Below are 16,003 nucleotides of genomic sequence, written 5' to 3' on the forward strand. Positions count from 1 at the left end.
TATGCGCTTGTCAACCCTCATTTTCTCTCATCTTAAGAGCAAGAGGGAATGCGTGGATGAAAAAGTATAAATAGGGACGTTGAGCTCGAAAACGCTCATTCGTGATCGTCAATTTAAAGTGTGAACATCGTGAACGTGCAATCCTGTGCTCATCATGACTGGAAGAGGAAAGGGAGGAAAAGGTCTGGGTAAAGGAGGAGCCAAGCGTCACCGAAAAGTGCTGCGGGATAACATCCAGGGCATTACCAAGCCCGCCATCCGCCGTTTGGCTCGGCGCGGAGGAGTGAAACGTATCTCCGGCCTCATCTACGAGGAAACCCGTGGCGTGCTGAAAGTGTTTCTGGAGAATGTGATCCGTGATGCGGTCACTTACACTGAACACGCCAAGCGTAAAACCGTCACCGCTATGGATGTGGTGTATGCTCTGAAGCGTCAGGGCCGTACTCTGTACGGTTTCGGAGGTTAAATTCAACGTGCTCTAACAAACCTCCAAATGGAGTCTCAAATCAAACGGTCCTTTTCAGGACCACAATACATTACTCAAGAGCTGTGTCTTTCGCAACATGCGACAATTCTTATTTGAGAAAAAAAATTCTATGATATATTACTCGCATAACAAGCACTCACACTGCTGTATATGCAGTGCATTTATATGAAATGGCGTTTTGTAAATGTGCTTTTTTAACTTATACGTATGCGTTTGAATCGTACTTAAAAACGACGATTGAAGCGTTACTCAAAAGAAATAATTTTTATTTATTTATTTAAAGATTGATTAATATTATATTTTCTAATAAAAATCATTTTCTTTTTCAGGGCAAACCTTTCATCCTCTTGAAGCAATAATCGCCGCGTGGAACATACCGTTTTTTTGCATCAGCTCAAATCTGACCAACACATGCGCATCGTTCATTGATACTTGGGATAATTCATCAAAAGAAGGAAAACGGGTGAAAAAAACAACACTGTTCACATGAGGTTTGTGAATTTATTATACAGCAACAGCTAACAGCGTCAATGCTGCCTTTGAATCCGTAAATCACTCAATGCTAATTTCAAAACTATCAAGCTACGGAGTTAATAGCGCGCTCGTTCATTTGCTCTCGTATTATTTAAGTGATAAGCATATTACTGTGATTATTTCCTCCTCTCTATCTGCACCATTCGCCAACCCGTCCAGGGTTCCACAATGCAGCATTCTCGGCCCTTTTCTCTTTAACATTTTCATAAATGATGTTATTCACGTTATGCCGGATTGCGAAGAATTGTTTTATGCAGGTGATATGAAAATGTTCCTACCGGTATCAGATCAAACCAATTCTTTAACTCTTCAAATCTGTTTAACTCGATTTAACGCGTTGTGTTATTCCAATTGTATGCGTCTCAACATATCAAAATGTTCTGTTACATCCTTCACAAGGAAATGATTTCCCATTATTTGCGAATATAAAATTGATGATAGATCAAAGCCGCGTAAAAATGTGATTCATGATTTAGGCGCTCATTTAGATAGCAGACTAACGTTATAGAACCACTATGAAGCAATACTTTCAAAAGCTTTCCGTTTGTTAGGATTCATTTTGCGTGTTGAGAAAGACTTCAAAGATCCATTCAGTAAAAAAGCTGTGTATTGTGCAATTGTCCATCCTACTTTAGAATTTGCTAGTATTATTTGGACACCGACACAGCTACATTTAAAATATAGGCTAGAATCAGTTCAACGCAAGCTTACTCGTTCATTGTTTTATCGTCTCCCGACGTCTCGTAATTCTGTTTGTCCCTCTTACCGTACAAGGTGCCTGTTATTTAGAATAGAGCCTCTGCAACATAGAAGCAAGAAGTGCTTATTTATATACAAACTTGTTAGCGGATCTTTCGAAGGCCCGTTATTTTTAATAAATAGAACTTTCAGGCCCCAATAAGAATGTTAAGAACCAGGACCAAATTCAATATAGAATTAAGATCGACTAATGTTGGATATAAAGATCTTTCATAAAAATTTACGGACTTTTTTACATAGCTAAGTGAAACGCATCCACAGTTTATGTCATGTTGTTTATTAATGTTGTTAATTGACAGTCAAACTAATTATGCCTTTCGATGTGTTTTTGTTACCACTGTTCTATAGCATTAATTATAGAAATGAGAATGTTATGCATGCTTATGTTAGCTTGAAAACCTTCGGAATAGATAAAAATAATTGTAACAATAAGCTTATTTTCAACAAATACGAAGTTTTTCGTTTGTATGTATTCTATTTCTTTTCTTTAGTTTTGATTACAATAAAACCATTTCCGCGGACACACAAATCATTGCCTCAACTCAAAACCTTAAAGCAGTTTCCATCACCAGACCATGAAAAAACTGAAAATATGTATTGTGTGTTAATTTGAAGATTTTTGAAGGAATTTTAAGCCTGTTCGGAATATGTATCAAATCGCTTGCAGTTTGAAATATGAGCTCCAAACTGTCCAGAAACGAATCAAAATTTCCATGCAGATTAATGATATTTAAAATTTTTTCGAGTAAAATAATTGAGAATCTTGATTTTTTCGCAAAAGTACAAGGTTTGCAATTGGTTTGTGATTAATACAATAGTTTTGCCAATTGAAATTGCATAAGGAAAACAATATTCATTGCCGAAAATGCCTAAAGTGGCTGCAATTCAACGCAATTATGGTGTGAAGTTTATAAATGTAAATAAAAATTCTAAATTATATGTTAGTTTACGAAGCATTATGAAGGATTGCGCCCTAGAAAAGATAAATCTCGCCACTCGAGTTTTCTATAAGAGCAAAAATTCGCAAATTTACCATATTCTCAAGAGAGCGTTAACAAGTGTCAAGCAAGAGCTTCCCGCCAAATACTTTGTGCAAGATTTGCTAGCAGGATGGTATAAAGATGTAGAAATTAACTCAACCTCCAACATCTAGGATGTTAACTGAATTCCATATATTTTCTTACTGATGGGATTGGGATACTGACTTCATTTGAATAATAACGTAGCGAAGCTCCACAAGCGATGTTTCCGTTTTAATCTTTACAATTGGTGATTGTTCCCCAGCTTTCGTTATCATACAAATGTTTCCCAGTTATTATCCAGGACAAACACCCTGGGATATCATGAACATCCGCCCTCTACGTTACGCAAGCGTTACACGTAACGCCTGTTTAGCGCAAACCCAAGCAGCATTTTCTTAACGCCTGGTTTTACCATCGGGGATAACCAAACTGATAGATTATTAATCATGTCTTAATGTTGATTATTTGTATGCAATAATGAGAAAAGACCAATTTTGAACAAAAATAAAAAGCTTTTTTAAAGATATGACTTATTGATAATTTATGATAATGAAAAGTTATAACACTATTATTATCTTAATATTTTTTGCATCAATGCGAGTTATAACAACTTCAAGAAATACGTTTATAACAATCAATAAACTTAGAAATGTTATCACAAACAACTCATTTTTTATTTGCAAATCTTTTGGTAAAACTAGAATTTTGAAAATTATGAACGGATTTTTTAAGCTCGATAAGCGCCATTTCAAAAGAGCCCTCGCATCCAAAGCAACCATCATTCAAAATCGCCATAAACGTTCTTAATAGGCTTTAAATTAATTGCACATATTTAATTTCTTTGGATATACTTTAAATACTTTAAATTTTTTACTTTGGCAACGGTACTCCAATTATAAGCTTAGAGGGTTTTAAGACCTTGAAACTGTAAGACTTTTTTGCTTGAATTATAGTGCATTAATGAAAAAAATTGATCTTTTTTAACTTGTAAATAAATAATTTTATCTCACTGATATCGATTTATCCTCAAGTAAATAATTGTTATTTTATTCGAAATGTAAAATATTTCTTATTTAACTTATGCACAGCGATCGGTCGCGTGGATGACCAACCCTCTATGAAATGCAGCTTGGGAATTTTAAAAGGCAAGTAACGTTTCTCCTTTGCAACGTAAAGGGCTGAGCCTTACTTTTACCAATTATTAAGATGGCGTTACGACTGGTTGTAGGGATTTTGATCCCCACTAGATGGCGTTATTGAATGTGGAGTTGCACATGCGTTAGGGACATTTCAATTTATTGTATTTTATTGGCATTCCTACATTGCAAATGAAAATATTGTTTAAAAAAATAGTGTAAAATGCTGCATATATTTATATGGTTATTTAAATGAAGGGTGAAGGGAAACATTATTGAGGATGTTTATTTATATGAATGTTCCTAATCTTTGGTCCACCTATTTTAAAGCCATTTTCAACGTTTCCCAATAAATTTGCCAAGTCAAACTTTTGAGAGAACCTAGCCTTACCTGAACACACAACATTTTTCGACCAACACTTTTAACATTTTCCCGTGGTTAACGATAAATCAGGTAAACGTGTCCCTTAGCGTTTCCAGAAAAAAGGTCAACACACAGGTATCACTGCTTGCATTTGCTATGGTTAAACCAACCCGCTTTACCAAGCTACCTGGAAAATTTAACACATCGCTTCTGATATGCTGCATTTTACATAATTCGCAGGGTTAGAGAATTGGAAACAGTAAATGATGCTTTTTGTGCCAAAGGAAGGCAAATTTTTCATTTACATTTTGTGCACACTTTCCTACAAGAGTCTTGTTATATTTTAAATTTTTAATCCGTTCAGAAGTCCCAATACAGCATATATCGTATAAAATATCATTTATTTTTCTATGCACATTTTAAATATCTCCCTAATTTAATAATCCTCGTATTTTGTTCTGTTCAAATCACTTTTTCTAGAGTCTGAAAGCGTTTAGTTTTTTTTGTGTGTTATATTTTTATTTCTGTTTTAATGATAATGAATATTTTTTATACATGGTGTCATTTTTCTCTAACCATTTTTAACGCTTGAACCTTTTAGTAAGAATATTTTCAGTCACTTTTGAATACGTAGGAAAATTTTGAAAGCCATAATATATTGTTTTTATTTTCATTTTTCACAAAAATCTAGAATTTTTTATTCATGATTTTTTATGTCTTGTTTTTTTTTTTATAAAAAATGATAGTTATTTCACTCAATTTTTTTTTAGTTTCATTTTTTACAGAGCTAGAAGGTTTTCTTTGAACATTATTTTAGTTTTTCTTCTTAAAATATAAAGATAGACAAGATCTTTCAGTCCCAAAAATATGTTTTAGTTATTAATGGTGTGAAATTTTCAAGATATTTTGTTACTTTTCATTATTTTTGTTACTTCCCTTTTTTCCTCTTGTTCACTAGAATCGGAGTTCGAATTTCATTTTCTTGTTATGCTTTAAAGGCTTGTGCTTAAAAAGTGTTAAGAAATAAAAATAAAAAGAATATGAAAAATCTTCCACAAATTATATTTATTTACTCTTTTTTTATATTTGTCACGATTTAATATTTGTTTTCTCTATACATGTTTTCAAGGATAAAAAGATTTCCCGTTCAGAAAAACTTATTTGCTAGGAATAGTAATAGGAAAATGTAACGTTTCTAACATTCATTTACTTCGTGTTATTTATAACGAGTAGACGTATTCAAGCGAGAAAACAGATCAAAACAATTAAAAGACAACTAAGTCAAAATACTAGTTTGATGAACAGTGCTGAAAAAAGAGCGGAGAAAAAGAAGCTTCGTATTTGCTTATTATAATTGAAGCAACACAATTAAAAGAAGTTATGTATGATTTAATGTTTCACTAGCTGATGTACCCGGTCTCATACGAGTTATAGTTAATGAATCGATTCAATAAAAAAAAGAATATGCAAACCGAGCAGTAGAAAACAAAATCCTCCAACGATTTTATCCCAAAGCATCGCTTCTCTTTACTTACTTTCTTATCCGTGTGGCTAGGACGTCATCAAGTTTTTTCAAGGCTCCGGCTTCGGTTAGAGTGCGTACGTTGCATGAGCCCAGTTTTAGAGTAGTTCGGGGGCATTGCGTAGGGTCGATAGCGTTGAATCCGTTTCGAAAATTTCTTTGGCTTTCTGTAGTCGGTTGCTTCATGGGACTGGGTAACTGGCCCCGCGCCCACGTGACCGTTTTGTTTAGCGTCGGGTTGCCCCCCCGACGTTCAGGCAACCGGTTTCCCGGGGTACCCACCCCCCTCCTGGTTCGCCATATGTCACTATCCGCCCAAGGGGTTGGGTCAAGCCCGTGTACCCAAGCTTGGATATGTGGTGACACATGTTACCACTCTGCACGACGAAGACGTGTCGGAATAGGAGTTGGATGGGAGAGCCTGTATTATCCCTCAAAGGGGCTTCGGATCCCATTCCATTACAGAGCAAATGGGGTAAAGAGCGCTTCTCTTTACTTGCCATAATAACCATAGGTAGTTAAGCTCTGCCAATACAATAATTCGTTTGGTTACCAGTCAGTTGATTGGCTTACCCATAGACTAAAATCAAATGGTCAATCAAGGACATAATGGTTTTATCCATTCTCTTCGGCTTTTGGCAATCCGTATATCACAGCCAGCTTTTAAGAAACAATTTTATTGTTAACAACAATACTGATTGAAATTTTTTACTTTCAAAAGCAGTCAGGATAAGAAAAACGAAGATTCTCATCGATGATTATTGAGTTTCTAGCCTCTTTGGATGAAGAAAATAACTTTTGTTACTCATGATTTTTTAATTTCTAGCCATTTTGAATGAAGAACATAACTTTTGTTACTCATGCTTTTAAAGTTATTAGCCATTTTGGATGAAGAAAATAACTTTTGTTACTCATGATTTTTTCATTTCTAGCCATTTTGAATGAAGAACATAACTTTTGTAACTCATGATTTTTTAGTTTCTAGCCATTTTGGATGAAGAAAATAACTTTTGTTTCTCATGATTTTTTAGTTTCTAGCCATTTTGGATGAAGAAAATAACTTTTGTTACTCATGATTTTTTAGTTTCTAGCCATTTTGGATGAAGAAAATAACTTTTGTCACTAATGATTTTTAAGTTTCTAGCCATTTTGGATGAAGAAACTAACTTTTGTTTCTCATGATTTTTTAGTTTCTAGCCATTTTGGATGAAGAAAATAACTTTTGTTACTCATGATTTTTTAGTTTCTACCCATTTTGGATGAAGAAAATAACTTTTGTTACTCATGATTTTTTAGTTTCTAGCCATTTTGGATGAAGAAAATAACTTTTGTTGCTCATGTATTTTTAGTTTCTAGCCATTTTGGATGAAGAAAATAACTTTTGTTACTCATGATTTTTTAGTTTCTAGCCATTTTGGATGAAGAAAATAACTTTTGTTTCTCATGATTTTTTAGTTTCTAGCCATTTTGGATGAAGAAAATAACTTTTGTTACTCATGATTGTTTAGTTTCTAGCCATTTTGGATGAAGAAAATAACTTTTGTTACTCATGATTTTTTAGTTTCTAGCCATTTTGGATGAAGAAAATAACTTTTGTTTCTCATGATTTTTTAGTTTCTAGCCATTTTGGATGAAGAAAATAACTTTTGTCACTAATGATTTTTTAGTTTCTAGCCATTTTGGATGAAGAAAATAACTTTTGTTTCTCATGATTTTTTAGTTTCTAGCCATTTAGGATGCAGAAAATAACTTTTGTTACTTTTGATTTTTTTGTTTTTAGCCATTTTTGATGAAGAAAATAACTTTTGTTACTCATGATTTTTTAGTTTCTACCCATTTTGGATGAAGAAAATAACTTTTGTAACTCATGATTTTTTAGTTTCTAGCCATTTTGGATGAAGAAAATAACTTTTGTTTCTCATGATTTTTTAGTTTCTAGCCATTTTGGATGAAGAAAATAACTTTTGTTACTCATGATTTTTTAGTTTCTAGCCATTTTGGATGAAGAAAATAACTTTTGTTTCTCATGATTTTTTAGTTTCTAGCCATTTAGGATGCAGAAAATAACTTTTGTTACTTTTGATTTTTTTGTTTTTAGCCATTTTGGATGAAGAAAATAACTTTTGTTACTCATGGTTTTTTAGTTTCTAGCCATTTTGGATGAAGAAAATAACTTTTGTAACTCATGATTTTTTAGTTTCTAGCCATTTTGGATGAAGAAAATAACTTTTTTGATTCATGATTTTTTTAGTTTCTAGCCATTTTGGATGAAGAATATAACTTTTTTGATTCATGATTTTTTTAGTTTCTAGCCATTTTGGATGAAGAAAATAACTTTTTGATTCTCATGATTTTTAAGTTTCTAGCCATTTTGGATCAAGAAAATAACTTTTGTTTCTCATGATTATTTAGTTTCTAGCCATTTTGGATGAAGATAATAACTTTTTGATTCATGATTTTTTAGTTTCTAGCCAGTTTGGATGAAGAAAATAACTTTTTGATTCATAATTTTTTTGTTTCTAGCCATTTTGGATGAAGAAAATAACTTTTTGATTCATGATTTTTTTAGTTTCTAGCCATTTTGGATGAAGATAATAACTTTTTTGATTCATGATTTTTTAGTTTCTAGCCATTTTGGATGAAGAAAATAACTTTTTGATTCTCATGTTTTTTAAGTTTCTAGCCATTTTGGATGAAGAAAATAACTTTTGTTTCTCATGATTTTTTAGTTTCTAGCCATTTTGGATGAAGATAATAACTTTTTGATTCATGATTTTTTAGTTTCTAGCCATTTTGGATGAAGATAATAACTTTTTGATTCATGATTTTTTAGTTTCTAGCCATTTTGGATGAAGATAATAACTTTTTGATTCTCATGTTTTTTAAGTTTCTAGCCATTTTGGATGAAGAAAATAACTTTTGTTTCTGATGATTTTTAGTTTCTAGCCATTTTGGATGAAGATAATAACTTTTTTGATTCATGATTTTTTTAGTTTCTAGCCATTTTGGATGAAGATAATAACTTTTTTGATTCATGATTTTTTAGTTTCTAGCCATTTTGGATGAAGATAATAACTTTTTGATTCATGATTGTTAAGTTTCTAGCCATTTTGGATGAGAAACACAACTTTTTTGAGTCATGTTTTTTAAGTTTCTAGCCATTTTGGATGAAGATAATAACTTTTGTTACTCGTGATTTTTAAGTTTCTAGCCATTTTGGATGAAGAAAATAACTTTTTGATTCATGATTTTTAAGTTTCTAGCCATTTTGGATGAAGAAAACAACTTTTTTGATTCATGATTTTTTTAGTTTCTAGCCATTTTGGATGAAGAATATAACTTTTTTGATTCATGATTTTTTAGTTTCTAGCCATTTTGGATGAAGAAAATAACTTTTTGATTCTCATGATTTTTAAGTTTCTAGCCATTTTGGATCAAGAAAATAACTTTTGTTTCTCATGATTATTTAGTTTCTAGCCATTTTGGATGAAGATAATAACTTTTTGATTCATGATTTTTTAGTTTCTAGCCAGTTTGGATGAAGAAAATAACTTTTTTGATTCATGATTTTTTTAGTTTCTAGCCATTTTGGATGAAGATAATAACTTTTTTGATTCATGATTTTTTAGTTTCTAGCCATTTTGGATGAAGAAAATAACTTTTTGATTCTCATGTTTTTTAAGTTTCTAGCCATTTTGGATGAAGAAAATAACTTTTGTTTCTCATGATTTTTTAGTTTCTAGCCATTTTGGATGAAGATAATAACTTTTTGATTCATGATTTTTTAGTTTCTAGCCAGTTTGGATGAAGAAAATAACTTTTTGATTCATAATTTTTTTGTTTCTAGCCATTTTGGATGAAGAAAATAACTTTTTTGATTCATGATTTTTTAGTTTCTAGCCATTTTGGATGAAGATAATAACTTTTTTGATTCATGATTTTTTAGTTTCTAGCCATTTTGGATGAAGATAATAACTTTTTGATTCATGATTTGTTTAGTTTCTAGCCATTTTGGATGAAGATAATAACTTTTTTGATTCATGATTTTTTAGTTTCTAGCCATTTTGGATGAAGAAAATAACTTTTGTTACTCATGATTTTTTTAGTTTCTAGCCATTTTGGATGAAGATAATAACTTTTTGATTCATGATTGTTAAGTTTCTAGCCATTTTGGATGAGAAACACAACTTTTTTGAGTCATGTTTTTTAAGTTTCTAGCCATTTTGGATGAAGAAAATAACTTTTTTGATTCATGATTTTTTTAGTTTCTAGCCATTTTGGATGAAGAAAATAACTTTTTGATTCTCATGATTTTTAAGTTTCTAGCCATTTTGGATGAAGATAATAACTTTTTGATTCATGATTTTTTAGTTTCTAGCCATTTTGGATGAAGAAAATAACTTTTGTTTCTCATGATTTTTTAGTTTCTAGCCATTTTGGATGAAGATAATAACTTTTTGATTCATGATTTTTTTAGTTTCTAGCCATTTTGGATGAAGATAATAACTTTTTTGATTCATGATTTTTTAGTTTCTAGCCATTTTGGATGAAGATAATAACTTTTTGATTCATGATTTTTTAGTTTCTAGCCATTTTGGATGAAGAAAATAACTTTTGTTTCTCATGATTTTTTAGTTTCTAGCCATTTTGGATGAAGAAAATAACTTTTTGATTCATGATTTTTAAGTTTCTAGCCATTTTGGATGAAGAAAATAACTTTTTTGATTCATGATTTTTTAGTTTCTAGCCATTTTGGATGAAGAAAATAACTTTTTTGATTCATGATTTTTTTAGTTTCTAGCCATTTTGGATGAAGAAAATAACTTTTTGATTCTCATGATTTTTAAGTTTCTAGCCATTTTGGATCAAGAAAATAACTTTTGTTTCTCATGATTATTTAGTTTCTAGCCATTTTGGATGAAGATAATAACTTTTTGATTCATGATTTTTTAGTTTCTAGCCAGTTTGGATGAAGAAATAACTTTTTGATTCATAATTTTTTGTTTCTAGCCATTTTGGATGAAGAAAATAACTTTTTTGATTCATGATTTTTTTAGTTTCTAGCCATTTTGGATGAAGATAATAACTTTTTTGATTCATGATTTTTTAGTTTCTAGCCATTTTGGATGAAGATAATAACTTTTTGATTCATGATTTTTTAGTTTCTAGCCATTTTGGATGAAGAAAATAACTTTTGTTACTCAAGATTTTTTTAGTTTCTAGCCATTTTGGATGAAGAAAATAACTTTTGTTTCTGATGATTTTTTAGTTTCTAGCCATTTTGGATGAAGATAATAACTTTTTTGATTCATGATTTTTTAGTTTCTAGCCATTTTGGATGAAGATAATAACTTTTGTTTCTCATGATTTTTTAGTTTCTAGCCATTTTGGATGAAGATAATAACTTTTTGATTCATGATTTGTTTAGTTTCTAGCCATTTTGGATGAAGATAATAACTTTTTTGATTCATGATTTTTTAGTTTCTAGCCATTTTGGATGAAGAAAATAACTTTTGTTACTCATGATTTTTTTAGTTTCTAGCCATTTTGGATGAAGATAATAACTTTTTGATTCATGATTGTTAAGTTTCTAGCCATTTTGGATGAGAAACACAACTTTTTTGAGTCATGTTTTTTAAGTTTCTAGCCATTTTGGATGAAGAAAATAACTTTTGTTTCTCATGATTTTTTAGTTTCTAGCCATTTTGGATGAAGATAATAACTTTTTGATTCATGATTTTTTTAGTTTCTAGCCATTTTGGATGAGAATAATAACTTTTTTGATTCATGATTTTTTAGTTTCTAGCCATTTTGGATGAGAAACACAACTTTTTTGAGTCAAGTTTTTTAAGTTTCTAGCCATTTTGGATGAAGAAAATAACTTTTGTTACTCGTGATTTTTAAGTTTCTAGCCATTTTGGATGAAGGAAATAACTTTTTGATTCATGATTTTTAAGTTTCTAGCCATTTTGGATGAAGAAAATAACTTTTTTGATTCATGATTTTTTAGTTTCTAGCCATTTTGGATGAAGATAATAACTTTTTTGATTCATGATTTTTTTAGTTTCTAGCCATTTTGGATGAAGAAAATATTTTTTTGATTCTCATGATTTTTAAGTTTCTAGCCATTTTGGATCAAGAAAATAACTTTTGTTTCTCATGATATTTAGTTCTAGCCATTTTGGATGAAGATAATAACTTTTGATTCATGATTTTTAGTTTCTAGCCAGTTTGGATGAAGAAAATAACTTTTGATTCATAATTTTTTTGTTTCTAGCCATTTTGGATGAAGAAAATAACTTTTTGATTGATTTTTTTAGTTTCTAGCCATTTTGGATGAAGAATAACTTTTTTGATTCATGATTTTTTAGTTTCTAGCCATTTTGGATGAAGATAATAACTTTTTTGATTCATGATTTTTTAGTTTCTAGCCATTTTGGATGAAGAAAATAACTTTTGTTACTCAAGATTTTTTTAGTTTCTAGCCATTTTGGATGAAGAAAATAACTTTTGTTTCTGATGATTTTTAGTTTCTAGCCATTTTGGATGAAGATAATAACTTTTTGATTCATGATTTTTTAGTTTCTAGCCATTTTGGATGAAGAAAATAACTTTTGTTACTCATGATTTTTTAGTTTATTGCCATTTTGGATGAAGAAAATAACTTTTGTTACTCATGATTTTTTAGTTTATTGCCATTTTGGATGAAGAAAATAACTTTGGTTATTCATGATTTTTTAGTTTCTAGCCATTTTGGATGAAGAGGATAACTTTTGTTACTCATGATTTTTTAGTTTCTATCCATTTTGGATGAAGAAAATAACTTTTGTTACTCATGATTTTTTAGTTTATTGCCAGTTTGGATGAAGAAAATAACTTTTGTTACTCATGATTTTTTAGTTTCTAGCCATTTTGGATGAAGAAATAACTTTTGTTACTCATGATTTTTTAGTTTATTGCCATTTTGGATGAAGAAAATAACTTTTGTTACTCATGATTTTTTAGTTTATTGCCAGTAAGGATGAAGAAAATAACTTTTGTTACTCATGATTTTTTAGTTTCTTGCCATTTTGGATGAAGAAAATAACTTTTGTTACTCATGATTTTTTAGTTTCTAGCCATTTTGGATGAAGAAAATAACTTTTGTTACTCATGATTTTTTAGTTCTAGCCATTTTGGATGAAGAGGATAACTTTTGTTACTCATGATTTTTTAGTTTCTATCCATTTTGGATGAAGAAAATAACTTTTGTTACTCATGATTTTTTAGTTTATTGCCAGTTTGGATGAAGAAAATAACTTTTGTTACTCATGATTTTTTAGTTTCTAGCCATTTTGGATGAAGAAAATAACTTTTGTTACTCATGATTTTTTAGTTTATTGCCATTTTGGATGAAGAAAATAACTTTGTTACTCATGATTTTTTAGTTTCTAGCCATTTTGGATGAAGAAAATAACTTTTGTTACTCATGATTTTTTAGTTTCTAGCCATTTTGGATGAAGAAAATAACTTTTGTTACTCATGATTTTTTAGTTTCTAGCCATTTTGGATGAAGAAAATAACTTTTGTTACTCATGATTTTTTAGTTTCTAGCCATTTTGGATGAAGAAAATAACTTTTGTTACTCATGATTTTTTAGTTTATTGCCATTTTGGATGAAGAAAATAACTTTTGTTACTCATGATTTTTTAGTTTCTAGCCATTTTGGATGAAGAAAATAACTTTTGTTACTCATGATTTTTTAGTTTCTTGCCATTTTGGATGAAGAAAATAACTTTTGTTACTCATGAGTTTTTAGTTTATTGCCATTTTGGATGAAGAAAATAACTTTTGTTACTCATGATTTTTTAGTTTCTAGCCATTTTGGATGAAGAAAATAACTTTTGTTACTCATGATTTTTAGTTTATTGCCATTTTGGATGAAGAAAATAACTTTTGTTACTCATGATTTTTTAGTTTATTGCCATTTTGGATGAAGAAAATAACTTTTGTTACTCATGATTTTTTAGTTTCTAGCCATTTTGGATGAAGAAAATAACTTTTGTTACTCATGATTTTTTAGTTTCTAGCCATTTTGGATGAAGAGGATAACTTTTGTTACTCATGATTTTTTAGTTTCTATCCATTTTGGATGAAGAAAATAACTTTTGTTACTCATGATTTTTTAGTTTCTATCCATTTTGGATGAAGAAAATAACTTTTGTTACTCATGATTTTTTAGTTTATTGCCAGTTTGGATGAAGAAAATAACTTTTGTTACTCATGATTTTTTAGTTTCTAGCCATTTTGGATGAAGAAAATAACTTTTGTTACTCATGATTTTTTAGTTTATTGCCATTTTGGATGAAGAAAATAACTTTTGTTACTCATGATTTTTTAGTTTCTAGCCATTTTGGATGAAGAAAATAACTTTTGTTACTCATGATTTTTTAGTTTATTGCCATTTTGGATGAAGAAAATAACTTTTGTTACTCATGATTTTTTAGTTTCTATCCATTTTGGATGAAGAAAATAACTTTTGTTACTCATGATTTTTTAGTTTATTGCCAGTTTGGATGAAGAAATAACTTTTGTTACTCATGATTTTTTAGTTTCTAGCCATTTTGGATGAAGAAAATAACTTTTGTTACTCATGATTTTTTAGTTTATTGCCATTTTGGATGAAGAAAATAACTTTTGTTACTCATGATTTTTTAGTTTCTAGCCATTTTGGATGAAGAAAAACACTTTTGTTACTCATGATTTTTTAGTTTCTAGCCATTTTGGATGAAGAAAATAACTTTTGTTACTCATGATTTTTTAGTTTCTAGCCATTTTGGATGAAGAAAATAACTTTTGTTACTCATGATTTTTTAGTTTTATTGCCATTTTGGATGAAGAAATAACTTTTGTTACTCATGATTTTTTAGTTTCTAGCCATTTTGGATGAAGAAAATAACTTTTGTTACTCATGATTTTTTAGTTTCTTGCCATTTTGGATGAAGAAAATAACTTTTGTTACTCATGAGTTTTTAGTTTTATTGCCATTTTGGATGAAGAAAATAACTTTTGTTACTCATGATTTTTTAGTTTCTAGCCATTTTGGATGAAGAAAATAACTTTTGTTACTCATGATTTTTTAGTTTATTGCCATTTTGGATGAAGAAAATAACTTTTGTTACTCATGATTTTTTAGTTTATTGCCATTTTGGATGAAGAAAATAACTTTTGTTACTCATGATTTTTTAGTTTCTAGCCATTTTGGATGAAGAAAATAACTTTTGTTACTCATGATTTTTTAGTTTCTAGCCATTTTGGATGAAGAGGATAACTTTTGTTACTCATGATTTTTTAGTTTCTATCCATTTTGGATGAAGAAAATAACTTTTGTTACTCATGATTTTTTAGTTTCTAGCCATTTTGGATGAAGAAAATAACTTTTGTTACTCATGATTTTTTAGTTTTATTGCCAGTTTGGATGAAGAAAATAACTTTTGTTACTCATGATTTTTAGTTTCTAGCCATTTTGGATGAAGAAAATAACTTTTGTTACTCATGATTTTTTAGTTTATTGCCATTTTGGATGAAGAAAATAACTTTTGTTACTCATGATTTTTTAGTTTATTGCCATTTTGGATGAAGAAAATAACTTTTGTTACTCATGATTTTTAGTTTTGCCATTTTGGATGAAGAAAATAACTTTTGTTACTCATGATTTTTAGTTTTATTGCCATTTTGGATGAAGAAATAACTTTTGTTACTCATGATTTTTTAGTTTATTGCCATTTTGGATGAAGAAAATAACTTTTGTTACTCATGATTTTTTAGTTTCTAGCCATTTTGGATGAAGAAATAACTTTTGTTACTCATGATTTTTTAGTTTCTAGCCATTTTGGATGAAGAAAATAACTTTTGTTACTCATGATTTTTTAGTTTATTGCCATTTGGATGAAGAAAATAACTTTTGTTACTCATGATTTTTTAGTTTCTAGCCATTTTGGATGAAGAAAATAACTTTTGTTACTCATGATTTTTTAGTTTCTAGCCATTTTGGATGAAGAAAATAACTTTTGTTACTCATGATTTTTAGTTTATTGCCATTTTGGATGAAGAAAATAACTTTTGTTACTCATGATTTTTTAGTTTATTGCCATTTTGGATGAAGAAAATAACTTTTGTTACTCATGATTTTTAGTTTCT

General features: G+C 29.6%; 1 protein-coding gene across 1 annotated transcript; it reads left to right on the plus strand.

Moving 5' to 3' along the window:
• Nucleotides 1–112: 112 nt before the first annotated feature.
• LOC121601168 (histone H4) lies at nucleotides 113–532 on the plus strand. Its single transcript, XM_041929965.1, has one exon. It carries the CDS (start codon nucleotides 155–157, stop codon nucleotides 464–466), a length of 312 nt encoding a protein of 103 aa, XP_041785899.1. The 5' UTR covers nucleotides 113–154; the 3' UTR covers nucleotides 467–532.
• Nucleotides 533–16,003: the final 15,471 nt, after the last annotated feature.

This window comes from Anopheles merus, unplaced genomic scaffold, assembly GCF_017562075.2.
Source record: "Anopheles merus strain MAF unplaced genomic scaffold, AmerM5.1 LNR4000034, whole genome shotgun sequence".
In the NCBI taxonomy this organism is placed as follows: Eukaryota; Metazoa; Arthropoda; class Insecta; order Diptera; family Culicidae; genus Anopheles; species Anopheles merus.

Excerpts from the sequence above, each read along its gene's own strand:
- LOC121601168 (XM_041929965.1), top strand. The coding sequence starts at position 155 with ATGACTGGAAGAGGAAAGGGAGGAAAAGGTCTGGGTAAAGGAGGAGCC.